We start from the raw sequence: 27,569 nt of genomic DNA, 5'->3' as shown, positions 1-27,569 counted from the left end.
CCGACCCATTACTATACCAATATACATACTAATGACTTGCTTATTGCTTTACTACATTGTCTTTAAATGTTCAGAATATCAGTGTTTGCCAGGACAAACAAACCCCTCGAGACATAATCCGTTAGCACTGGTGCAGAACAGCAGAGTGGTGAATTCGTGGACGTCCCCATTGGTAGGAACCTCAAGAACAGATTCCCCGTTAATGACATGGATCCCCTGTGCATGTCCACATTGATAACGGATCTTTCCTTTGTCTACAAAAACAGGGACTCACCAAGAGAAAACAGCATACGGGGCGTTTTTTCCCCCTGAATCAAAGTTGTCAGGAGGCAGTTCACACACAGATAAAATCTAATGAGATAAAAGGGAAAAACAAATGAAACGAGGGAGACAGCCTTTGGGATGCGGGAGTGTTCAGGAGCACACCGCCGGGTTTTTAAATACGGCCAAATAAAATCTAGCAAAGATTTGCCAAAAAAAAAAAACGCTTTAGAGATGCATCCCCTGAAGGAATGAGGCACCAAACTCCCGGAAACACGTTGGAGAAGAGTATCGCACATCAAGACCAGTGGAGCTGAGACATTATTTATCCCCCCCCCCCCTTTTTGTACCCACACTTCTCTTCAGGTACAACACAGGCCTGCTAATGAACCAGCTCAAACTGTGGGAGGGGACGGGCAAACTCTGCATTCAGTCGTACTTACAATCCCTCTCCACCAAGTACCTGGGACTCCACCCACTAAGGAGTAGGTAACAGGCCCTGTCTCCCAGCATTCTCTCAGTACACACGGTAGCGTCCAGTTCACTTACTAGTAGCTGAATTAAAAAAGAATTGCCTTAAACCTACCCACTGCAGAACTGGAACAAGGCAGGCACATACTTGTACAGTATATCTCCTAGATATGTAAATATACTAACTAGAGTGAGCATAAGAATTAGCATACCCACAGATGGAACAGTTACAGTTAGTCTATATCAGTAGACAGTATTCATTGATATATTTGTTTTACACTGAGGATACCTGAATCTTAGTCTACCATGGAAAATACTTCATAAATGATGCTGACCTACTTTAAAGATTAGTTTTCTTTGCAACCCTGGTGTATTACATTCAGAATCAAGAGTGTTTTTGATTACTGATTTGTTGCTTTGCTGTGTGAATGCTCGGCAGTAAAGCCCAAACTAAGACTTTGTTTCAGATCTACTTTCATTTTTTACTGTAGCACTTCCAAGAACAGCAACAGAACCAAATGTGTGCACCGGAAGACCTGTGTAAGCTCTCTGCTAATTTGTATGAACACCCTCACACACCCACGTTCAGTGTTTCCCCAGCAAACTCAGACATCATTGTTACTGAGGCAATTTTGCATCAGCAAAATCATTTCTGAGACATTTCCATTCACCAAGCACCTGAGCTCATTAAGATGCATATAAAGGAGAGAAGGCACAATAGCATAAAATTACACCACATCAGCAAGATCAGATTGGAGGGAGGATGATTGCAAATGTATCATATTTGTCTTGGCTCTCTCCAGGGGCTGAGGATATTACTTTCATTTTTCTTTTTTTTTTCTTTTTACTTTTTTTATTTTTTATTTTTTTTTAAGTACGAAAGAGAGCCGCTTCTCCCCTGAGTATCCGTGAGCAGATCTAAGCACAGATCTCTCAGCCTCTGATAGGAGCGGCCCTCTGATGTGTGCTCAGTGATGAAGACCCAGGCAGCGCTGGACAGACGCAGACTTAATGCAGAATTCCACTGGAGACAGCATGCACACTCAGTGCAGTACTGAAAAATGCTTCTTCTATTCACATGCTCAGCATATGCTCTTATTCACAGTGGTTTACATGGCTTACACTTCTACGCATCAAATCCGCTTGAACAGCTGGATTCTTACTCAAGCGATCCAGGCTGAAGCACTCACTCACGGGCAGATGGACAGCGCCTTGAGAATCAGGTGCGTAACCTTGTGAATACAAGTCCAGAGACTTAACTGGCCGAGACCCATTAGTTTCTCAAATTCACTGACCCGGCTACCTAGCAGACTGGTTCCTGGAGGTAATGACAGTACCTTCTTTTGACACCAGATGGTGAAAAGGCCAAAATAGAAGCAGACTGAACAATGTCTGTCTTTTTTAAAAAAAAAAAATATTTACTGCGATTGCTAAAAAACCCCCCACAGACAGCCTGCGGTTTGAGAATCACTTTTGTTCTTCTCCATTAATCACTGTCAACATGCTGTGGGATGTCCTTTCTTCCCAGAATGCTTTGCCTGCCCACTGTGTTCCATGACAGCCCTGCAGTGAGGGGACACGGTGGTGCGGCAGAAGGCAGGGGCATCTGCCACCCCAGTGGGCATCAGCCCCCCCCCACCCCTCTCACTTGCCCTACAGAACACAGGCGCAGCCGTTGCCGGGGCCAGAGAGAGGCTTGCTGCGTTTGAGTCGGTCTGTCCCTGCATGGCCCTCCCATGTGCCCTTGCAGCTTTGCTCATTATATCTCATGTACATGCCTGTGGTCCCAGGGACACACTTTTGAAAAAGCTGAAAACAAAATTTCATAAAACGTATCACTGCTCTTTCACAGCTCATGAACAATTTCCGCCGAAAGGTAAACTGATTCATCCTCTAAAATTCTGACAAAACCTCCTGCTTTCCACTCAAACTTGAAAATGAATTTATTTTTGTAAACTGTGTCCCACACAATAATTTACAAACTACCTGCATGAAAATAAATCCTACCTAACGATCAAGGCTTGTTTGATGCAGTAATCCCCTTAAGAGTTGAATTATAATGCATACTCTCCTGGAAAAAGAATCATAAAAATACACAATTTTAACACCTGTACTTGCCTGCTTTATACCTTGATGTTAATTCCATCATAAATCTAGCAGTACCTACTTTTAGCATCAATACAATGACTTCACTTCAAAGCCGCTTTCTGCTTTCTGAATGCTCCTGAAAACTAAGTATCTCATTTCAATACACAGACAGCTTAATTGCAAAGAACATTGATTGTGGCAGAATTCTGAAAAACAATATGGTATATTTACAGTATTTTCAAGGTAACAAAAAATACATGTATATTTATTTAATTCCAAATATAATATTACTATTTTATCAGCTTGATAATTTTATAACATTTCTTATATAATTTAGATACTGTTTGCACTGAGATAAAGAACATTAAATGTTTGCACTGAGATAAAGAACATTAAACTTTAAATACAATATTTAACCCTTTCTCATATGGCTTTTGACTGTGCAACATGTGGTCTGAGTACAGTCTGGGCCCACAGGATGGAGAGAATGTTTCTGGAAGACACAGACTTCATTCAGTCAAGCAAAAAATGATGAAATATATTTTTTCAGAGTCACGTATAAAAAGTAATGACTTCAAATCATTTTCAGGAAAGTGTCCCCTTACATCATACTGAACTCAGCAACCCAGCACTATAATTGCCCAATTAAAGCCCTCTGAGTGTTTTGTGAGTGCATTAAAAGTAGCTGTCTCTTAAGAACATGCCACCCTGAAAGAGTCTCCTAAATCTGCTCCAGTCCCTCCACCATGGGTGCTCTGGTGCTCACTTGGTTGGGCTTGCTGAAAGGTTATCCGCTGCTGCTGTACCCCTGGGCAAGGTACTTAACCCACAATTGCCTCAGTAAATATCCAGCTGTATAAATGTATAACATTGTAGAGAACTGTAACTGATGTAAGTCACTCTGGATAAATGCCAACGCCAGTAATCATGGGCCTCTCTTAGCTGAATGACAGCGATACGGAGGGAACCGCAGAACGGGGCTGGGCGGAGCTGCCGAGTTAGCGCTCACCTCTTGAGCTCCTGGAACCAGCTCTCCACCTGGCCGGACGTCTTGGCGAACACCTCACAGATCAGGCTCTTCAGGCTCTGGAGGCTGTGCACCAGGAACTGCCTCTGGGCGTGGCGCTCGGCCAGGACGCTCCTCTGAGTGGCCAGGAAGACGTCCAGCACCTCCTCCAGCTGATCCTGAGCAGGGGGAAACATGGGAAACATGGGAAACATCGGCTCAATTAATGTTTTGAATGTTGGTAACCAACACGTGTTGAACATACAGACATTTATACTGTAAATTGTGGACTAATGCAGCATGCTGTGGAGAGCTCTACCATTCACCATCATCTTGTAGCTGCACAAGATGAATTTCCACTTTGGGGATGACATCAGCATGTGAAAGCAGACTTCCAACTTTACATTTTCATGAATTTTAAACTATATTGTAAACATAAACGCTACATTTTCAAATATCTTCACACAAACAGTAATTAAATTCAAATGAACTGGGGCTAAGGGAACTGGGAACATGCAATTGCAGGCAGAAATATTTTACTCAGGACAGATTACTTTCACAGCATTTCCCATTCATTCCCATTCATTGGCTGACATTAAGCTAGGGAATTAAAAAAATATATATTTCATGCTCATAAAAAGACTATGAATCATAATTATTTTTTAGATTTTGGGCCATATTCCATGATGGAATTAAGATCAAGGGTAATGGTAATATCTGACAAGATTCTAGAATCAACCACATGCTCAGGAACTCAGTTTTTGATTGCATATAAGGAATCATCTGACAGAGTAATCACACAATCTTGAAGCTACAGCCACGTGCTAATTTCCAATAACATTTTACAGAGATCATAATTTGGCTTTTAAGTACTGCAAATAAATAAAAGAGTGGAGAAAAACTAATGATCCAAGTCATGAATAAAAGAAAACACTCATTACTCTAAGCCCATCACAGCACTGGGAAGAGAACACAAGCACTGCACTGTATGCGGGCCCCCCCCCCCCCCTTGGCCTGAAACACTCAAGTGTTCCAAACCTCCTCAAGACGCTCCTACGGCTCGTCCGGTGAGGACATGCCATGCAGAAAATACACTGCGTTAATCAAGGGTCCGAGGCAAATCAATAAAAAAAAGTGCCGCCTGCTTGTCGGGCTTTTGGCGCGGCAGTCGTGGCCGTGAGGCCGTTATGTAAATGAGGAGACAGCAGAGCGGAATGTCCCGTCCTTTCCTGTGAAGCGCTGTGCAGACCATTTGGCCACACTGCGGCCTGTGTTCGCTTGGGGGACGCCGGCACACGCGGCAACGGCACGGCACAGATGGACATATAGGCCAGTCCCTCTCAGGACAAATCTACAAGGAACTGAAAAATGGAATATGCACTGGAGCGTACTTCGATTCACATGCGCAAAAAGCACCCCAAAAATCATCTGGAGGATGAAGCAATTCTTAAGCAGAGGGACCAAACAAGTGCCACGTGATGAATCCTAGCAGTAAATTGAATGGAACTAAACATGGAGGGTAAAGTATTCCCAGAGTGACGAAAGTATAAAAACGACAAAGGGGCAGTAAGTCACCTTAAAGGTGGCATTTCCCCTCTGGTAATCAGGGCAGTAAGTCACTGTACAGTTGAAGCATCATTGTGCCAATCAGGGCAGTAAATCACCTTACAGGTGAAAAATTCATCTGGTATTCAGGCCACTAAACCCCGTTACAGGCAAAGTATTTCTGCAGCAAAGGGGGCAGCGACCAACCTGACAGGTGAAGTAGGAGTGCAGCAGGTCGTTGGCCACGTTCCGCTCCATTTCGCCCATTCTGGTGGCCTCCTCCAGCTCCTCGGTGAAGATCTTGTGCAGCTCGACCCGCCGCCTCACCACGATCTGCCTCTGGACCTGGGCGGAAGCCTCCTCGTGCCGGGCCAGCAGACTCCGCTGCAGCTGCTTCTGGTCCAGCTTGTGGAGTTTATCCAGGAGGACGCTGCACTCCAGAACCACCTGAGAACCAATCAATCAATCAATCAAAACAGCCAACTCGCATACCAACCATACTATTCAAAAGCATTCTGTGGCATGGTTCACTAACCTAAAGCTGACAACTAAGCTTGCAACAAAGGCTGCAGAATAACCAGGAGAAAAACAGACATAACCACAAGGACAAACAAGCTTCATTTTTTAGGACTGACTCACCCTGGTGTCCACCAAAGCTTTTAAGCTAATTCCATTTTACTTCATTAAAGCCATGCGCGACGGCTGGAACAGAGACCGTTTGTTTGCTCGCGGCCCCCCCGCGGCTCGCGGCTGACAGGGAGGATGAGTCAGCGGGCGGGGGCCCCGCCAGGCCCAAGAAAAAGGTCAACATGTTCCCTCAACCTCATGAGGACACTGAGGAGAGGCGAGGCCCTACGGCGTCCGCAACATTAAGGGCGCGGTCCGCGTTCAGATTCGCACCTGTTGCCTGCTGAAAGCGGGGTATTTACGGGGGGGTGTGGGGTGAGGAGAGAATGAGCCAGAGAGGACAGCGCTGTACTGTACTGAATTCTTCACTTTGGGCGGGCAAAGCGATTTTCGCGACCAGGGGACTGCAAATTTCATTTCTTTTGTGGGACGCCGCTGTCGTACTCTTAAGTGGAGCACTTCACCTGAATTGCCTCAAACAAACAAACAATCATGCTGCACGAATGAATAACGCATAAAAAATGTGAGTCATGGAAGCAGCCCTGAACAAAGGCATCTGCTTTGGGAAAAAAAAGGTAGTGTGCCATAAGGGCAAGGCAGGGAGAGGTGGAGGGGGTGAAGGGGACATTGGGAGAGGTCTGAGCTGCACTGGTGTCTCTGCAGGAATCTGCACCCCCCCCAACCCCCTGCTGGCGACCTGCCCCGGCCACATAAACATAAATGTCACCAGCCCACGGGGCCCAAGAGTGCCCGCCATACCAGATGACGAGATGTGACATGTGACGTTTTACAGCCTCGGGGGGGTCCCAGTTTTTTTTTGGTTTTTTTGCTTTGTTGTTTTGGTGGATGTTTTAGCCAGTCTATTTTTGTACTTCAATACAAAACAAATTGCATGGGGCAATGCTGGACCACTGTACATCTAATCTGAATTATTCATGTTTTAAAGATTGCAAACAGAACAAAGTCTTTCACTGATGAAGGCTATGTGCTGAGAAGTATGAATCTTTTTGCCTCATTTTTATGTATAAAAAACATTTCAGTACAGATTATATGCCACGGTTTTTAATTTAGGCTTAAATAAGAGAGAGATCCAATTCTACTGTATTCCTGATGATTAATATGTCATATAACAATACTTCACATATTTTGTCAAGCTATTTAACTATTAAGTTACGAATACTTAACATTTACATAGCTTTACCCTGCATGTCAATGAGTTTATATTATACAGAATTATGATCTACAATTAGAAAAAGTGAAAGTGAAGTATTCACTATTTTGAAATGCATTAAGAGTTATTTGAAAAGAGATCCAAAGTAATAAAAAAAAAACAACAACATCTTAGACGCAACGTTCGGCAACGGATGGGAGGCAGAGGACTTCATTTAACCAAGATATGAAGGCAAGACAGTTCTGTGAGATATGAACTTCAGAGGACGAACAATTGCACTGGTAATTCAGGCCAAATATTAAACCTTTGTGGAAATGTCAAAAATAGTTCTAAAGAGTATTTCTGAAACTGGACATGATCCTGTACGTCAAGACGGAAGCTTACTTTAAAAAACTGTAGACAAAGGCATTGAACCTATCCAAACAGCAGCCCTGCGCATTCCATTCAGTGTCATAATGGGGACCTGAGCCGCATACGCCTTATGCCGTGAGACCAAAATATTAAAGGTACAGAATTATTTGCAGAATGCTGTAGACTTTTGCATTCTATATTCACAATTTGGACTGAATTTATGAAGCTGAACCTGCGGGAGGAATCCGAAGCTTGCTCCTGCCTTCTCCGCGCACCTTTAACTGTGTCACAATTGATATTCACACACCGTTACGTCGCCCCGTGGTCGCGGAATGTGAGGCGAATTACAACGCGTGATAATACATGTAAAAGAAGAGCAGCGCCGGGCCACTGAGTCGGGGTGCCGCGATGACTTTGAAAGCCGAACAAACACACAGCACAGCCACGCAGCCAGCCAGAGGGGATCTGAAACGCAACATTTCACCAGCTTTACACAAAGCTAATTGTTATGAAGATAAAGTACTGTGGGTTTTTCTCTTTTTTTTTCCCGCGTCTCGGTATGCCAAGCTCCTGATTAATCTCCTTGCAATCAATGTTTGCTCTCTGGGACCTGGCATTAGGCACAGGAAATAAACCTGCTCGCTGACTACCCTTTACGCTCCTCAGCTGCCTCAGAAGATCAAGATTAGCTGACAGCCAACTAGATTAGAGGCAACCATCAGTCAATCACGTTTTATTTCATACAGTGAGCATCCTCGATGAAAAGTGTGGGAAGGTAAAGTACAGCACATTAATGGATGTCACACACACACACACACACACACATGTGTATATATATAATGAAAAAAATAGTGCTCATTAGCACTCTCAGAATTTGCTGGACAAAGTGAACTACGGTCACAGAAATGTTTGGCAATGTTAGTGGACTGCTACGATGCCTCAGGCATTAGAGGTCTCTGTGCACCTTCCCCTTGTCAAGGGCGAGGGAAACGGACTTACTCCCCACATCAAAGCAACTGTTTAATTGGACTGGGCAGTAAAAGGGCTCTGATGTCTTCAAACCCAGACAGAATCCATCTATCATGTATAACAGGGAGGCAGGTTCCTCTGTGGCATTATACTTTTATGGGGCTCTGAAAAGGCAACCGCGTTAGACATCCAGTGGAATTTACCGGTGAATAAAACAGCAGCACAACAGGGCTGTCCATTAGGCAATCAACCTCTCCAGTGCGCCATTAAAACGGAACGATTTCCGGTTGCCGGAGCGCTACCGTGGAAACGGAGGCCCTACGGTGAGCAGGTTTGGTTCTGACGCGTGTATAAAGTGAACACTCCCCCCCCCCCCCCCCCCCCCCCTTTCTGACAGCTGGCCACGCGCTGGTCTGAGCAGCCTCCTGGGAGCACTGTGCCACCATCGCGGGAAGGGCTCCTGGTTTACAGCGGGGACTATTTTTAATCAGCCCCTCGGTGGCGACGGGATCCCTGGCTGGCTGTCACACACCAGCCCCAGGGAATCCTGGGAAATCACACACTGGGTCCAAATCAGCGGCGTTGCTGAATCGAGGGGTGAAGAAGGGGGTAGAGGCAAGGGTGGTTCCGAGGGTAGGGGGAGGCTCCTGAAAGGCGGCCGGCGGGTTATATTTCTATTATTCATGCCTTCCATTTAACATAATTTATAAGAGACAAATCCTACGGTGATTCAGGTTCACGGTTTTGCTCAGGGGTTCAGTGGCAGGCCCCCAGCCAGGATGTGAACTTACTAGTCCAGAGCTATAGTGTTAACCTTGAACACAACCACTTCATGGATTATCGGATTTGTGCAATGTTGGTATAAACTATTCCTAAAATGGAAACATTTATACATTGCTAATTGTTATAAAGAACACATACAATAACACATGCACATACTAAGCAAGAGCCATTTGACTTATAAATACGGAACACTCATTTACTCATCTGTCATTTACTAAAGCAAAACGAACATTTCTGGATTCAAAAACTGCAATCATGTTAACTGCTGCTATACATCCAAAACCGTCTCACTAGAAGCCAGCTTCCATCTTCCATAATTGATGTTCATGTTGTTATTCCACAAGCCCGTAGGCTTCCCAGCTACTCTGGCTGGCATTAATTATGCTGATATGTTTCGCAACGATCGGCCTCCACATCCAGATTAATCATTTAGGGGATGCATAATGCAGACACACAAACACACACGCACACACACACAAACACACACACACACACACACACACACACACACACACACACACACACACAACATCCACAGCTGACACTCATGGGCAGGGTTAGGCAGGGGCCTCTGTTGTGTGCAGTTTAATTACGAATCCCATAAGGGGGCATGAAAAGCAAAGCCCTGCCATTCCCTCACAATAGAGAGATAACAAGCCACATGTAGACTGCTGGATTCATTTAGATATTTTTGAGACACGCTGGTGAGGTGCCATGGAGAATAGCCCCCCCCCCACACACTCACGCACTCACGCACGCACGCACGCAAAATGCAAATGTTCCCGTTCTGCTCTCCACCTGATTAAACGTGTCAATATTATAAGATTCCATGCCAATTAAGCCCTCTCACAATCACACAACCGCTACGGCACTGCAGAATGTCATTAATGATACAGGAAATTAACAACAATTTATTCATGCGTTGTGGTGATGGCAGTTATTCATTTCCAGATGAATGACTGAACACCTTGTGATTAGCTACATCCCCTCAGTTTCATTTGTTTATAAGAGGAAGCCTCGTAAAGCTTTATACATGTAAGCAGTTATAAAATATACGCATTTTTCTGTAGTCATCTGGAGGCAGGTGAACTTCAGAAGCTCCTCAAACCTCTTCATACTCTACCGTTCCTTATGCTGCATGAAAAAAAAAAACAACGGCCACAAAACAATCCATCTAAAATAACTGAGAATGACATGATTAAGTGAAGGTTGAAATGGAATTTTGTCTCAGAATGACTCAATGACATTTATTCAGCTGTAATTTGACACCGAGCAGCACACAGAATCAGAAAGAATATTGTACTGATTGGTTCTTATTGAATTCCACAGAAGCCTGTGCCAAACCTTTAACCATCAAATACAAACCTTATAGAAATTCATGATTGCAGGACTGGCCCTTTCAATCACATGGGCTTTTATTAAACCTGACTGTTTCGCAGCTGAGTATTTCACCAGAATTTACATAGGGAGGAAAAAAATCAGACATGTTGTCAGCGCAACACTTTTCACTAAAAAAAATCCCACAAGGTCTCACCAAGTTAACCACAGACTACCCAAGCAGGCAAAAAATGTATCAAATCTGGACGGAACTGTGCTATAAGGTTTGTGACCCATAAGGCCTGAGCAGTACACAATTTTTCTTTTTCTGAATATTAATCTGTGTTATATATTTTTTTTAAATCCACTTGGTAAAAGAATAATACCATATTTATTTGATTCCAGGTTACACTTTTTGACAACTATAATATAATCTAACAGAGGGGGGGGGGACCTGCAGTAAGGTGTTTTTAAACTTTTAAATGTGATTTTAAAAGGAATACCATTTGCTGAGGAAAAGGGGGATCGCTCAGAGGAAAGGGAATTTCGGGTGTCAAAAATGTGCACGTGAAGAAAAAAAATCTTCGGTGGTTCATGAGACAGAAAGTCCTTCTCTGAACATACCCCCAGTTTCAAAGTTCAAGCAGGAATAAATTCCATGTTGTCAGTTCTCACCCTATTACCGATTAATGTCTTCAAATGTACTGTGTGAACACAGTGCAGTGGTGTGTTTAAATGTTTTATAATTTAAATGAAACACTTCCATACTCGGCATACAGGAGAGGGAAGAGGAAGAGAGAGGGATGACAGGGATGAAACATCAGGTTCAGCCCTGCATGGAGAGAGGGGATACAGGGAATGCCTCCTCCTGTAAGGATCTGGCTGGGGTGCACACACACGCTCGTACATCGCTGCCCCACGCCAGCTGTGTTGTTGTGACTCGTGTCCCTGCCGCCGAATTATAAGGGGGTATTTGAGGTGAGTGGCTTGGCTTCTGTTCTTTGCCTGCTGGCTGCTCTGGAACTACTTGGAGGGAGACCGGGAGGGGTGGGAAAGGCAGAAAGATGGAAGAGAGGGGTGGCGGTTTGGCAAAGACGCTTTGATTCCGCGGGAGATCCATTAGCTGCTGTGCTCGGCCCTGGCGCTGGCTCTGGGTTCGGCAGAAACCTGCCCTGCTGGTATCCATCACCCCCCAGCGGGAACAGAGCTATTCCACTATTTCTAGCCAAAGCCAAAAGGCAGCTTGAGTTCTTGAAGGGCCTGTGTGTATGCTGGTTTTTGTCTCAACCCATTATCCTGCCTTACCTGGCCAAATTAGTTTATCAGACACACATGTCTTTATCGTAATCTTTCCCAAAAATACAATGCAGTAAAACATCTTCTTCTTCTTTTTACCCAAAAATTCAAAACTTCAACTATTATTTTAGTCAAATCATTTATTCAGAGGTTGGAACAAAAACAAACCGAAACACCGCCCCTCCATAACTCAGTCTGACACCTGTGCTGTATGCCGATATCAGCCAATGACGTGCTCTGCATGGCTGAGGTGGTCTTACATACATCATAAGCCATCTGTCAATCAGAGACCGCAGACATGCTCCTGAAACTGAGAACAGGGTGTGATTAATTCACGCTACCGAGTTTCAGTCTAAAAAGACACTGGCTTTAGTGCTTCCAATGCCATCCATGAGCCTAAGTGAATTAATAAGACATCTGGATGATTGGGAAGATTAGAACGAGCACCAGCATGGGGAAGGGGGGGAGGGAGTGGTTTCTAATTGGATAAATTATTAATGGGGCACTAATCTTTCTAACGAATAGCCCAAATACGCCTGTGAATATTTACAAGCAAATTCAAAATAAGAATAATAACCAAAAACCCTCTCCTCTGACTTCTTCAGCAGCCTCTCTTGGCTTTGAAGGGGGATATGAATTATTAATCCGAGTGGAGTGCATGAATAAGTTCTGCGTGTTTAGAAGAATAAGATATTTTAAGAATAAGAAAAGGACGTTCTTGGCTGACTTTTGAACTGGCAGACATTTGTGAAAAAAACTGAACCGAAATCCAAATAATGCAGCATATGTGGACAATGTCATTCGGTCTGAGAGACCCCCAGCTCTGGCCCGATGTAAGGGTATGTTCTGATGAAATAGGGTTTGGTGGTATAGCTGGTGATTAGAATCCGGGGTGGTTCTGATCCGCTCTGGGGACTGTCGGTCTGAGCTCCACGGTGCGTTGTGTTGTGGTAAAGAAACAGGGCGTGTAACCACTGCATTGCCCAGAGTGGGACACTGCTGCTGAACCCTGAAAAATGACATATGTTGCTGCCTAACCTGAGTACCTTTATTAAAGATCCAGCTGTAGAAATAGGCGACATGGAAAATGTAATGTGGTTGAGGGCACGGGCTGAGCAAATACACACAGCACCCTCTCTCTGCTGAACAGTGGCACATAAGCCAGGCCATCCGGTTCCGAGCCGCACAACATGTAGACTTGGGAAAAGGTTATAAGCACTGCTTACTACAACTGGACAGGGAACTGATGAGTTTCTCTTTGTTAGGGGAATGTCAAAAGATGAGCTGTGGTTCAGTGAAGTGTATGAGTAATAATAACGGCACGCTCTAGTATGGAAAGTTAGTGGTGAGGAGCAGCAGTGTGATGTAGTGGTGAGGAGCAGCAGTGTGGTGTAGTGGTAAGGAGCAGCAGTGTGGTAGAGTGGTAAGGAGCAGCAGTGTGGTGTAGTGGTAAGGAGCAGCAGTGTGGTGCAGTTGTAAGGAGCAGGGCAGCAGTGTGGTGCAGTTGTAAGGAGCAGGGCAGCAGTGTGGTGCAGTTGTAAGGAGCAGGGCAGCAGTGTGATAGTGGTGAGGAGCAGGGCAGCAGTGTGGTGCAGTGGTAAGGAGCAGGGCAGCAGTGTGGTGCAGTTGTAAGGAGCAGGGCAGCAGTGTGATAGTGGTGAGGAGCAGGGCAGCAGTGTGATAGTGGTAAGGAGCAGGGCAGCAGTGTGGTGCAGTTGTAAGGAGCAGGGCAGCAGTGTGATAGTGGTGAGGAGCAGGGCAGCAGTGTGGTGCAGTGGTAAGGAGCAGGGCAGCAGTGTGGTGCAGTTGTAAGGAGCAAGGCAGCAGTGTGATAGTGGTAAGGAGCAGGGCAGCAGTGTGGTGCAGTTGTAAGGAGCAGGGCAGCAGTGTGATAGTGGTAAGGAGCAGGGCAGCAGTGTGGTGCAGTTGTAAGGAGCAGGGCAGCAGTGTGATAGTGGTAAGGAGCAGGGCAGCAGTGTGATAGTGGTAAGGAGCAGGGCAGCAGTGTGGTGCAGTTGTAAGAAGCAAGACTCCTAACGGAAAGGTTCCATTCCAGCTGAGCCAGTATTGCTGGATCCTTGTTGAAGGTATTTAGCCCAGACTACCTCTGTAAATATCCATCTCTGTAAGTGGATAAAAACTGAAAGTTGTAAGCCACCTAAGTTGCCATAAGAGCATCCACCAAGCACATGTAATGTGCTGAACGGTGAAGGAATAACGCTAACAGGGCACGCTGGTACAGGGTACGAGTGATAACTGTGGGTTCTGTGAGTGTCCGGTGCGGCGCTGGCTCGGTACCTGCTGGTCGGCGTGCTGGAAGAGCAGCTCGGCCCGGTCCTTCTCGGCCGCCTCGCGGCGGTGCTCCGCCTCCATCTCCTGCCGCGTCTCCATGTTGCACTGGGCGGCGAGGGCGGCCATGCGCGCCACGTGCTCCTCCTTCAGCTTGCCCTCCATGCCCATCAGCTGGCCATGCAGCACGCTGAGCAGCCGCCGCTCCGCCTGCGCAGACACCTGTCCGCGCAGACGCAGCCCGCGCAGCAGCGCCGCCATCAGGTCCTTGTGGATCTGCACCCGGCTGCTCTCCAGGCTGGCCGCCGCCCGCAGCAGGTTGGACATGTCCAGGCTGCAACGCATCGCATCGCATCACAAACAAATGTACAAATCATCTGACTCACAGAAAAATGCTCTCATACAATTGACAGAAACGCAGAAATACTATTTGTCATAATCTTCAACAATTTGTATAAATTGCACAGTGCATAGACAGAATATTTTAACAATGGGTACTGAAGCCATTTAAATTATTTCACAGACTGTTTTACTGACAGGTTGATTAATTTGTTTGAACAAGAGGGCCCATAGGGGTGTTTGCTGCGGTCTGTGGAGTTCCACGGAGTGCTTCTGTGCATGGGGCCAGTGAACACACCAGACACATGCCTTACAGAGAATGAATGCACAAGTGTGTGTGTGAGGCATCTGTATGACTAAGCACTGATGATCCCTGAGGGACTTCCTCAGGTGAATGCAACTTCAGCCCCCTGAACAAGCCCAAATATAATCAGAGCACTCTCATATAAACCATATGTGCTGCCAATGGGCCCTACAATGGGTTGACACAGTATCCTCGAGCATCGCCTCAAATTCTGCCCTCACAGGGGCAGGATAACAGTGGTTTCCTCCATACCTCAGCTCCCCATTCCCAAGGGTAAACTGAGCCGTGCCATTGACCACTGCAGTGAAGGAAGACACAGAGGCCTGTGGCCAGTATGGAGACAGGAGAAACACACTGGTGTATTATCCACTCCTGTTTCTACAGCTCTCCAAAAACACCAGAGAAACGGGCAGGTGTAGTGATTTCACAGTAACTAATAATTTGCTGTAAGAGGTGAAAGTGGACTCATCTTGGTAGGGCACTGCTGTTTGACAAGCGACTAAAGCGCTTCATAAAACACCCATCTGTATGAAGGCATGCAAGAATCTGAGCTACGCAAATCACCCGAAATCAGCACACCAATAACATAATCCCAGTGTGTTAGCACTCAGCACAGGTTGTCACAATGAATAGCCTTTTTAAAGCGATGACCCATATTCCACTCCTACCCTCGCTCTGCCCTCCAGAGAGGGTACCGGGTATAGTGCTCTCACAGCGCCTTCCATTCGGAAGGTCTGTGTGAAACACACACACACACACACACACGTGAGCCATAACAGGGAAAACCATCTGGGTCTTTTCATAGCACGCCATGTCAAAAAGAGGCCGGCAGTGAGGCGTGAGGAAAGGGGTTAGTGGTGCAGACTGCCTCTCGGAGATGGGGAGAGGGAGCACAGACCCTAACCCACACACACACACACACACATTCTACACAGCCCTCCTCCTCTCCACATCTCTTTCCTCCTCCAGTACTGTAGCTGTACATTTCAATCAATCTTTCCGTTTTCTTTACCTGCATCTCTCCATATCTCATCCTCTCCCCTTAACTTCCACAGCTGCACCTTTTTCTCCTCACCCCCTCTCTCCCTTCTCCACCTGTGCTTCTCGCTGCATCTCTCATTCTTTTTTTCTGTTGCTGCATCTCCGTATCCCTCTCTTTACTGTAACTCTCACACCATGTCAACATACTGCCCTCCCTGTCTTTATTTTCGAAATAAATCTGTCATGCTGTTTGTCTTTTGTTTAGCTGTATCTCCCTATATATTCTACAGTACGGTCTGTACAGTCTATACACTAAATGCAGTGGAAATTATCTAATCATCTCCATAGTATTTATATAAGCCGTATTCGTTGACACCTTGGGTAACCTATTGGGCATCGAGCAGAGACTGTCTGAAATGCAGTGAAGGAAGCTCATAATGAAGCAAAGTGGCTAGAGTACAGAGAAAACGCCCTGTAGGTGTCTGGGACAGGGGAGACGCACTGTTTTTAGATGGCTGCAAAGATGCTGCGGCCTCTTCAGCATGGTTCCAGTGGGTGTTCCATCACTTTGATGAAAGGTGCTGAGCTCTTCATTTTCTCGCATACCTTGTGCTCACTGTGCGCTGAGGGAATCCGCGCACAATGGCCTCCGTCCTCCACAGCGATGCGTGCCGTGTGATTCACTTTTTGCACTGATTTCTCACTCTGTATAAACACAGTATTAACAGACTAAAACCAAGTCTTTGAAACAGATAGCTTACACAATGAAGGCCACTGAAAAAAAATCGCTTACTCCATTCGTTATTTGGCTACGGCAGAGGTGCACTCTGGAAAAGTTTCGCTGCACTGTGGTCTAGCGGTAAGGGACCTCAAACTGTAACTTTGTGCTACAGGTCTGAATTCCACACATAATGTGCTGCTGCTGCCACAGCGAGCTGTATGTACGATCGTTACGCAAGCCGTACACAACACTATATGTCCCTGGATAGGAGTGTCTGCTACGCAAACAAATAACATCGCACATTTCGCACTGGGCCTCATTTGCAGAGGCAGAAGGTGCTCACAGACCAACCCTTCCAACTCAATCCTCCAGACATCAGCCTCTCAGCTGCCTCCCTGCGGAGCGGAAACTGGACACGACTCACTGCAATTCTGTTCAACACGCTTCTGATTTATTATAATGGTCTCCTCCTCCTGCGAGGATTATTGGTGCAACCAGTCAAATGGTCACACAAAGGACTTCTTGCATAAATTAGATCCTTGCATCTGGTTATAGATTTAAGTTATTCCTCTGTGAACATTACCAGCCTCTTCCTCCAAAGTTCTGATAAACTTGGTTTACTTCATTTGGTCTTCTCTGTTAGAGGATGAAGAAATGCCAACACTCCAAGGAAGAGGACAACTGGTGCTCCGGAGAAACGGCTGAGGACTGCAAATTTTTCCAAAAAGCCAAAACACCCTTCTTTCAAAACTTAAATAAAACACTGATGAGCACAGATAACTTTTTCAATATTTCATGAGCTACACCTCACTTTGCTGAAAATGAATGAGCAGGTTGGCCGCAGTTTATTTAACACTGACAGGGATAAGAAAAAATTTGTATTATTATCGTTCCGCTGTTTTTTTTCCTGCTGAATTTCTCAAACATGTTTCATTTATGAGCTGCTGCTACTGCTGCACTTCATTTGCTGAACAGAAGAGAAGTCGTGGGGAGACAGCTGCAATGGATTCTGGGTTATAAAAAAGAAAACATTTTACCAAATAATCTAAAATGTCATTCTCATATTGTTATCGCCTAGTTCCAAGAAATTCTTCACAGCCACCTTCAGGCCTCTTTGGAAAAGATTTAAATTCATCTTGAATACCAAGGTCTGGATTCATTCTTTGTTCAAATAAAAGATAAGACTGGAATACAAATATAAGCAACACAGATAAAAGGCAAATTAAAGGTCTCCAACAATGTTTTGAGAAAAGTCATTTTATAAGTTTAAAGTTATGGGGGAAATTAGAAAAAAAACTTTCTTATTGACGAAACAGTATTCATAAAAATACTTTCTTTCCTTACAATAAAAGCATATTCACAAAAAAAATATTTTTTCCTCTTAGAAAAAATCCTACAGCTTTCAAACAGCTAAATCCTTGTAGTTTGGACCATCAGATGTATCAAATACAATTTTCCTTTTGAACATCAAGTGGGTTAAGAATACTTTGGTGGCAAGGAGGTCTTCTGCATTATCGTACATTGATATGCAGCATCTGTGCTTGAGTCCTGACCGAGAAACAGAAACAAGCAACAGTGTTGTAAGAGTATATAACAGCATAGTAGACAGCAAGCTACACTTATTCACAAAGCATTTGTTTCGTTTAGTGATCCATCTTGCTTCAGAAATGATAATCAACATTCCTCCGTTGTAATTAAGAGCATCCAGATAGGAAGCCAGGTAGTTAACGACACATCCTGTAATAAGCGCACTATGTCAACCATCTGGTCCCTGTGGACTTCTATCTCCCAGCTGTATAAGAGGAAAACAGACCTAGCAACACACTCATATTTGCTCCATCTTCATCATAAATATTTCAAAATGGCAATAATATGCAAATAGGCAGATTTCAAATCGCTCACTGTGTGCATTAACGGCATTGTGCCGCATTGCCTCAGAAGCTGATAACTGAGACTAATACCAATCAATCAATAAATCAGCCAAAGCACAAGACCTTTGTTCTGTACCATCTTGGTGCTACTGCTGTCTTACTGCTGGTTGCTGCTGATCTGGACTGCGTGGTAGTGGAGGGCACAGATGTGAATAAACATTAAAATATGTAAGACAGACATTTGCTATGCAGGCTACAAAAGGAAAAAAAAAGAAATGTTTAAAAAGCTTTTTGTTTCAGAAAAGTGGAAACGCTTCAGAAGCCGCCATGCTTGAAATTGACATGCCGCTTCCATCCTGCCATTCGGCCTTGGAGATGGAATTCAGGAAGCCTGTGTGCTCTTTTCTGCAGGGTCACTTGTGTTCTGGATTTTTCCATCTGAAACGTTTTAACCCGGCCTTCTCATCACTGCACCCTCCCACTGCCACCGGCAGCAGAGGGAAGGAAAAAAGGAGAAAGAAAGAAAAAGACGGAAGGGAGAGATGTGGAGAGAGAGAATGAAAAGAGAGACAGAAAGAAAGGAAAGGGAGAGATGGTTAAAGAGAGATAGAGAGTGTGGAAACCTGTCTGCTCCAACAGCCAAGACTCCAAAACATTCTTCAAGGTAAGCTCGAACGCACATGACAAATTAAAAACAAAAATCCCGGCCCTGGCAGACACATAAGCACGGTCCACATGATAACCTGCTCTCCATTAAATTACCACCTGGGGGGATGTGCATGCACGGGTTCAGTGTACCAACATGCACTTCACTAAATCACACTGCACAAGATGAGGGCACCTTCCAGCACTGCTAGACATCTCAGCCACATATTTACAAAGGGCTCCACTCTACAGTGATGGACTGGCTTGAGATTTCTATGTAATATGTATGGGATTATCAGCGACATGTGATGAACGTATGCATGACAAGACTTGTTAAAGAACACGTCCGTGACGTACATTTGCTTGACTCTTATTCGACGCAACTATGTTCTGATGCAGACAGCAGTCCTCAAGAAGGGGATAAAATGACCATACAAATCCAAGTCAAATCTGGCATTATACTTTACATCTGCGCTTCCCTAACCATTCCACCGGCCAGCTGGGCCTGGAGCAGCTCCCACCGGGTCTGTGAAATGCCTGCTTAAATTGGATCCAGGTCGTAATGGCACAGTGAATTTAACTGCCAGTTTTCTTCGTGGGGATCTTCTGTGCCTGGGGGGCGAAGACGGCAATATTTAAAGACCGCCTTTGTGTTCCCTGCCAGACTGGTGGTGTTTATTAGTTTGCCATTATGCTTTCTGATGTTCTTATGTTCAGTGACCCAGTACAGAGCACTGAACATAAAGTATAATGATGAAAACAGGCCGTTTTAGCTCCTCATTCGCCTGTAATCTAGAGTGACTATCATTCTGACTTGGTCTTTAAGAATCTCCCAGCCTTAACAGATATCAACACAGTTCCCATTGCAAGCTGTCCCCTGCATTTAGTACCATGTTTTAAGGAGCATTTTCCAGGGTCAGCATGAATTTTTAACTATTTAACAGTTTCCTAAGTACATCTTACTCTTCCCTTTTCATTGTTTTCCCCAAGTTGAATCCCCCTGGAGTTCCACTTAATGACAATAGACCAATTATGTCTATCAATACTCTCTATAACACTCATGTGTCTAAAGCTTTTAAATAGTCTGGCTGAACTTCTCCTTTGCTTTTTCTTAAGCCTCTATATCAGTTACCAAAACTGAAAAGAGTATTCCAAATGTGGTCTGACTAAGCTGGTGTTCAGGTTGTCATGTGTCATGTACAAATTTTACTCCTCGGCTATCACACAGAAACATGACAGTCTGAGGTCATGCAAGAGAAAGCACATCATTGAGAGGGTATTGGCCAGCCCAGCTGCAGGAATTTAGCTCATTTTCTAAGGAAGACTCTATTACGTAAAAGCGTGCTAACTGTCATAAGCAATTTAAGGGATAGCATATGAGCCACGTCAAGAACAAGAGAAAGCTCCACTTCCTTTAGCTGTGGTGGAGACAGAGGAAAAGAATTCCCTCAAATATTTCTCTCCATTAATATGAAGTGTCTCCTTATAGTAGGTATTAAGATTCGGTATGAATAATGCAAATGCTCCCGAAACCTTTTATCTATTTATTGCCAGAAATAGGGATTAAGGGTATTAATCTCACTTACTGAGTTGACTTTCAAGCAAAAAAATAAATATATAGAGGGGAACAAAGAAAAATGTCAGCATGTGAGAGAATCCCTTATGCCTGCCAAAACACGGCTCAGGGCCTGGCCTGCAGTACTTCCGCATGGAATCTTCTAGTAGCACAGGAAAAAAAAAATTCACATCAAAACTGGGAGGTACAGGGGACAGCTTTTCATAACATCCCCCCCCCCCCCCCCCCACTGTAAGGGAGGCAGTGCTGGTTCAGGGCCCACATGGGGCCTTGCTGTCTTAGCCCTGAGCTAGATACTTAACCTGATCTGAAGGGCGCCTACTAAGCAAATAAACAGAGCACTATTTCTGCTCTCAAAAAATACGTAATAACTGAGACAGGACATTCTGTTCCCAGCTGCCCTGGATGCCCAGAAGACTGACAACGGTGACTCTGTGTTACATTGTCCTGCTAACTTACCAAGAGGGAGGAACACCTGAGTCTCTCTCTGTTGGATGGACATGAAAGCACCACCGCAGTGCCAGCGGGGGTTATACCATCAAATGGCCAGCACTGTGACTCAGCACCTCTGACAGGCACTGAAGGAGCTTGTGCTGTAAACACTAAAGCAGAGCTTCAGCGCATGCTTAATCGCATTACATCACATCACTGGTTGCATGTGGGTTACAATATTATCCATTTATACCACAGGATCTGGGTAAAGTACCTTGCCCAGGGGTACAACAGTGGTTATGGGCCCTGCTCTTTACCACTCTGCGATACTGCTGCCCAACAGGGCAAACTGCTGCCCCACTGATGTCACCGGCGTGAACGCTGTGGAACTGTGGTACTCATGGAAACATGGTGTTGATGTGCTAAACCCGCAGCTCAACACCATGTGTTAACCATGTTACTCTCAGCTCACTGGGTGAGGGACAGATTCTGAGAAGAGGGAAGAAAGTGCAGTACTCCAGGGTTCTCCCTCGTTCGCATTCTACTGATAACGAAACACTGGCTTCAAGCGTCACTTAAGTCACACGTGCAGACCCTGCGTTAAATCAACCTGTTCTACTCCCATCAGAGGAAGGAGAGAGAACAATCTGCGGGAAAAACCCACGCCATGACCTGCCTCCGTGCGTATTCCGAGACGGTTAATACCCACAGCGTCGCGTGCGCCCTAACAGGAAATCAATCTTCAGACGGAGGCGCTCCTGTTCCCCCCTCCAGCCCACACAGATATGCATCCCTCCCCGGCTCCCTCCCCCGAGTAAACTAACTGCATTACGGGGAGGGGTGTGGGGGGGAAGAAAAGCCAACAGGAGATGGAGGGATAATTAGCCTGGGGAGATGGAGAGAGGGAGTGATGGGGAGAGAAATTCATCATTCACTCCATCCATCACTCCTGGAGTAATTACATTTTCACCAACACTGCCACTGCGGGTGGTCTTCCTACGGGGCGGCTCTCTTGTGAACATATCAACATTACTGAGAGCCCCTCTCCTCAGCGCATCCATCCTCTGTAAGGGGCATTACAAGGTAACCCCCCCTCTCTCTCCGACCAGCCAAATTTAATATGAGTCACGCAAAGAATCAGTCAGCCAGATAAAGCTGGTATCACTACAAAGCTCTGGATATTGCCTGTTCGGTGTTGTTATTTCATTCCAAGTGCAGAGCTTATATAGCATTATAAAGCAAGCTGTAGTCTGTGTCTTCTTTGCGGAGGGGACACTTACCACAGAATTCTTTGTGAATGTGAAGGATTCCTTCTGGGTAAAGAGGCCAACAAGCTTCCCCTGCCTTGACTTCAGCGCTGGGTACACCATAACTAATATGTCTCTGGCATCACTTGGCTGGAGTGCCAGTGTCCTACCAGCAGCTCAGCAAACATTCAAACCACAAAGTAAGTGAAGCAATGGAAAACAAAGCCACCTCCACTGGATGAAAACCATGTCTGAGCCTGTGAGGCAGAGAGCTGGGGGGGGGGGACTCACTTCTCTAAGGCCTGGTACATGTTCTGGGGGTCCTCCAGCACCATGATGTCCACCATCTTGTCCTCGAAGGCGGCCTCCTCCTTGGCCGTCTCGCTGATGTTGCACGTGCCGTACTCAGGGTCGGCATCTCCACTCAACACCGCTTTTCTTTTCTGTAGGAAACATGCGTGCGCGTGCACACGTGCACACACACACACACACACACACACACACACACACACACACACACACACACACACATGCAAGCATACAGAGAGACACAGTTACACAAGGACACAGCCACACGCACACATACATATACAAGCACACACATCAACACACATTTACAGACACAACAACATTTACACGCATTCTGTTAGTGCTGCATTTATCTCTTTATTTCAACACCACTGTCAGCACTCCTCCTGCATGGCACACATTGTTAATAAACAATTTAATTGTGCACATATTCTGCCATTGTGTTCCAGCGTTACTGCCTGGAGCGCTTCACCACATAATCCTTTTATGACCCCCCCAGCACCCCCACCCACAATCCCACAAAACACCAAAAAGGCCCATGTATTTGGCCCCCTCTGCTTGATGTGAAACAGGGCTGTTTTTATGAGTTGCTGTGCTAGAGAGGGAGCGGAGTACCCCTGGTGGTACAAGTATGTGTTTTGCACCACATTTCTCAGACTTTAGTTCCCGCATCAGCCAGTAAAGTGAAATATGTGTTGATATTGGCCGGCCACGCACACCTCTGAAAAAAGACACACGGACACTTTGTTTTTATACTGGAATGTCTGGCCGGAGTGGTGCCAGCCATGTCAGGTTATGTGGGGGTTTCCCCCTCCCTCTCTCTCTCTCGTGCTGTCACTCTCTCTCACTCTCACCTGATTATAATGCTTTGCCAGGGCACTCAGACCCATCGCTAATTATCAGCAAATGAACAGGCAGGTAGGGGACAACAGCAAACACATAATGGCGTCTAATGGGGGAAATGGAATGTACCCAATTACAGTAGCGAAACTGAAAGCCAAACAGGTCAGAACATTTTAGAAGGGGGGAGAAACAGACAGAATGATGCATAAACGTGTGAATTTTACTTCCGAGCAGAAATAATTGGCACCACAGCTGATGTCAGCACCGTATCTTGAAAATAAAGGTGCCTGAAATAGACTGGGAGGCAACAGCTAGGCAATATAGTGTTTTTAACAATTTATACATCTGATGTCCGGGCTGCCAGTGTAAGGATTTATCTATGTGCCTCTGTACAGGAAATGGGCTTCTGACGAGAGGAAATGAAACTGAAGTGATAAGATTATGCTTTTTTTTGTACTGTAATGTCTGCTTATGCTGCACTATATATAACAATACACTGAATATATCTCATACATCTAAAATACAAATGACCCAGGTTAATATCCTCTGGCTTAGCTTCCAGCCTGCTATCCATCACATTCCTACTGGGTCAGACACTGAGCAAATGACTGCAGGTTACGTTCCCAGGTGGAAGGTCCTAAAACCGAAGGGCTTCAATAAATAACCAACTGCACGGGGTGGACAATATGGAAATATATAAACAACTTTTTTTTTTATCTTGGATCCAGGCCTCTGTCATGCAAATACACGATATCATTAACAACAACAATAACAATATGTTAATTAATGGTTAATTACGACACAGCATTGGATAATCTTTTGCAGAATCTCACAAGACGATATGAATGCATACACACATTGGAAAGGGAGGGCTGTTTCTCCTCTCAACCCAGAGCCTTACACTTGAAACTTACACTGGACCAATATTACTCTTATAAATGGCTTGCAACTGTAAAAATAAATTCCATAACTGTTCCTGTAAATACACAGTACACGCATTTCATCACCCCTGACTGAAATTTATTGCAACGCTGTCAGCAAATGCCAGAGCAGGTTTGGTTGCATAGGAAGTGAAATTGAGCAATGCTGTGTGTTGTTCTGCCTCATTCAAAGCATTACTACAGTAGCAGTCAAAAGTCTGGGCACACCTGATAAAGATAATGGGAACCACACATTCAAAGACATTTAGATCTAAAGACTTGTGCTTAAATGCTTGAAATTTGTTCCATAGAAAATCGTGGGGTTGAATTTTTTTCCAAAAAAAAATTAATTAAAAATTATTTTGGGCTATGTTGATTAATCTAAAATATAAGATAAGTTTTGATTTGTTTACAACACTTTTTTGGTCACTGAAAAATTCCATTAGTGTTATTTCACAGTTTTGAGGTCTTTATTATTATTTTAAAATGTGGAAAATAGTAAAGATAAAGTAAGCAAAGTGTGCCCAAACTTTTGACTGGTACTGTACATAACAACCCCAGATCAGCACCACAGACTGCATGGCTTTAGATCTACGACTGCTCCCTGCTGGCATCTTGCTGACTGTCCAGCGCAAGGCCAGGACATGCTGAAAACTGCCATGCCCTGTTTAATCAATGCACCATTTTGCCCTGCCCCGGATAAATCAGGCAGCGTGGTGCCATTGCTGCAAACTTTGCCCATGGAGGCGGAGGGAGCGGTGAGCACTACCGTTCCCAAAAGTCACGCTAAGCTAACCAGCCCCGCTGGACACTGTTTGCTGCAGTCCCTGAAAGCCTCACACACCTTATTTCCCCCTTAATGAGATCGCGCTCAGCAGTGCTGAAAAACAAACACTCCTCTGGACCAACGCGGAGGGGGAGGGGGGGGCGCAGTCAGGTTCCCGGCGGCTCACCCTTTGCTGTAGAGGGTTTTTTCGGGTGACGGCGCGGATCCGGGCGATGATGGGGAGGGCCAGGCACAGCACCAGAGCAGACAGCAGGAACGCCCCCACGAAGCCAGCGAAGTGGACACTGTGATTAGGGTAAAACTAAAAAGGTAGAGGAGACAGAGTTACATCAGTGCTCAATGACAGGCAAACACCTCTCTTACCTCTGCCAGCAGAGTTCTCGTGCAGGTGGGGGTAACTGTTCCCTAACACAGGTGCTGTACAGACACGTTACAGCATGGGAGATATAACCAGTGAGCATGATGGCAATGATGGGGTTCTTAACCTACCAGATGTTCATAAAGACAAGTTATCCCATGACTACCAACATAAAAGAACAATCTCCTACACCACACACAAACCAGCTCTCAACAGTACACTAACACACATGCACAACCACATACAGTCATACCCACGCATACTCAAACAAACATACACATGAATACACAGTCTTCCTTACACACACACACACACACACCCATGCACAAGCACACACGCGCACACACACACACATACACACACACACACACACACACACACACACACACACACACACACACACACACACACACGCGCACACACGTGCACACACACACACGCGCACACACACACGCGCACACACACACGCGCACACACACACGCGCACACACACTTAAGTAGGCAAAATGCTTGCTCTGCCCTACATTTCCCAGTTGATGTGGATCAGTTACAAACTTGGGACAAGTGTTGGCTCTCTCTCTCGAGAGAGCATTACTCTGGATAACAGCTCTGTATACAGGCAACCCAGATTTGCTGGACTTCACTTGGGCTGGACTTCAGTAGCTGGGCATTCATGAGCCACAGATGCACAGTGCGCTTTCCGTATGGAGAGGCTCCACAGGGAGATTTACAGCACCCTGCCTCCCCACCTGGAGTGTCCGGCACTTTCAGCAGCCTCATCCAGCATGCCTTCAAGAAGTGGAGGAGTGGAAATAATGTGTGATAATACCCTTTGGATCCAAACCAACTGGAGATTTACAGTCAGGGACTGACTACCAGCCAAAATATATGAATGAATCACCTCTACAAAAATGTTCTTGGTTTTACATGACACAGCAGTTGCACACCAAACTGAACTGATTCAGCGCAGGCAACAGCATCACTGTTATCAAGTTCAGTTAGTGAAACTTCACCTCACCCCTTATAAAAAATATATTTTGCATGTGAATCTAATTGAGTTCAGGGATATGTGTCTACAGATGCACTACTAAATCAATGCATTCTTCTAACAGCAAGGAAACTCAACAACCTGCTCAATTTAGACCACTCTTCCAGCCATTTTTGAAAGGGACATTTCCTCTCTAAAATAGGTGATTATGTCATTTCAAACCTCAAAATAGTGTGTGGCCCTTAGGTATAAAAACATGAGAGTATCTCAGCAGTACTAAAGCAAAGCACATTACAGCAGGAACAACCACTTCCATAGTCAGAGTTCTCAGCACTCAACTTCAGTGTTCATAAAAGGCTTGGATTTTTACTTAAATAAAAACATATTCGCTGTTACATTTAGCTCCCGTCTGATCCTGAAATCACCTCCTATGCATTTAACTTCCAATGGACACTTCAATACATTTGTACTACTTATTGGGGGATGATCCTTGCACAATCATAAACTTTTAAAGGTGAAAATTTGGACGGAACAGTTCACTGACTGACAACATACAAAACCATTATAGTAAATAGTTTCTCACAGGCAATATATCAACAACCGCATTCAGGACTGATTCTGTTTCCAAGCCAGCGTTGTCGTTTAAGGACCAGAGACACCTCCCACTAAACTGTTGTTATAAAACAGAATAATCCAAAATTCTGCAGACATAACATATTTTAGACTCCACACGTTGCCCTGTGTCGTGCTCTTTTAACAGGGAATCAATGTAATTTGTCAAAGAATGCAAAACAAAACTGCATGTATTATTTACAATCATCAATGCGCCTCTTGGCCCTCCAGGGACCATTTTTCTGAGGAATTTAGATCTATTTTCATGACAGTTGCCGTTTTTTTTTTTTAAAACTATTTTTCATGGAAATTGGCTAAACAGTGCCCCCTGGTGTGAAATTTCATTCACACTAAATGCATTCAACAGAACTAGTAACAGAATTTCAGTGTTACTAGTTCTTCATTCTCTGGGGGAAAGTGCAAGTGACTGCAACTTATTACTATAACATTTCAACATTTTTA

The 27,569-nt window shown here is 45.0% G+C and overlaps 1 protein-coding gene across 1 annotated transcript in view; it reads right to left on the bottom strand.

The window, feature by feature from the left end:
• The window catches only part of LOC118793588 (limbin-like), a 78,298-nt gene that overhangs the window by 44,671 nt on the left and 6,058 nt on the right, over positions 1-27,569 (bottom strand). The window contains exons 5-9 of the mRNA XM_036551812.1: positions 25,316-25,450; positions 22,582-22,733; positions 14,184-14,508; positions 5,579-5,818; positions 3,830-4,005 (exon numbers count right to left, since the gene is read on the bottom strand). Coding sequence (XP_036407705.1) covers positions 3,830-4,005; positions 5,579-5,818; positions 14,184-14,508; positions 22,582-22,733; positions 25,316-25,450 — 1,028 coding nt within the window. The remainder of the gene's footprint in view (positions 1-3,829; positions 4,006-5,578; positions 5,819-14,183; positions 14,509-22,581; positions 22,734-25,315; positions 25,451-27,569) is intronic.

Source organism: Megalops cyprinoides, chromosome 18 (assembly GCF_013368585.1).
Source record: "Megalops cyprinoides isolate fMegCyp1 chromosome 18, fMegCyp1.pri, whole genome shotgun sequence".
In the NCBI taxonomy this organism is placed as follows: Eukaryota; Metazoa; Chordata; class Actinopteri; order Elopiformes; family Megalopidae; genus Megalops; species Megalops cyprinoides.
The sequence above is the reverse complement of the archived record's forward strand: the minus strand, read 5'-3'. Positions and strand labels throughout refer to the sequence as shown.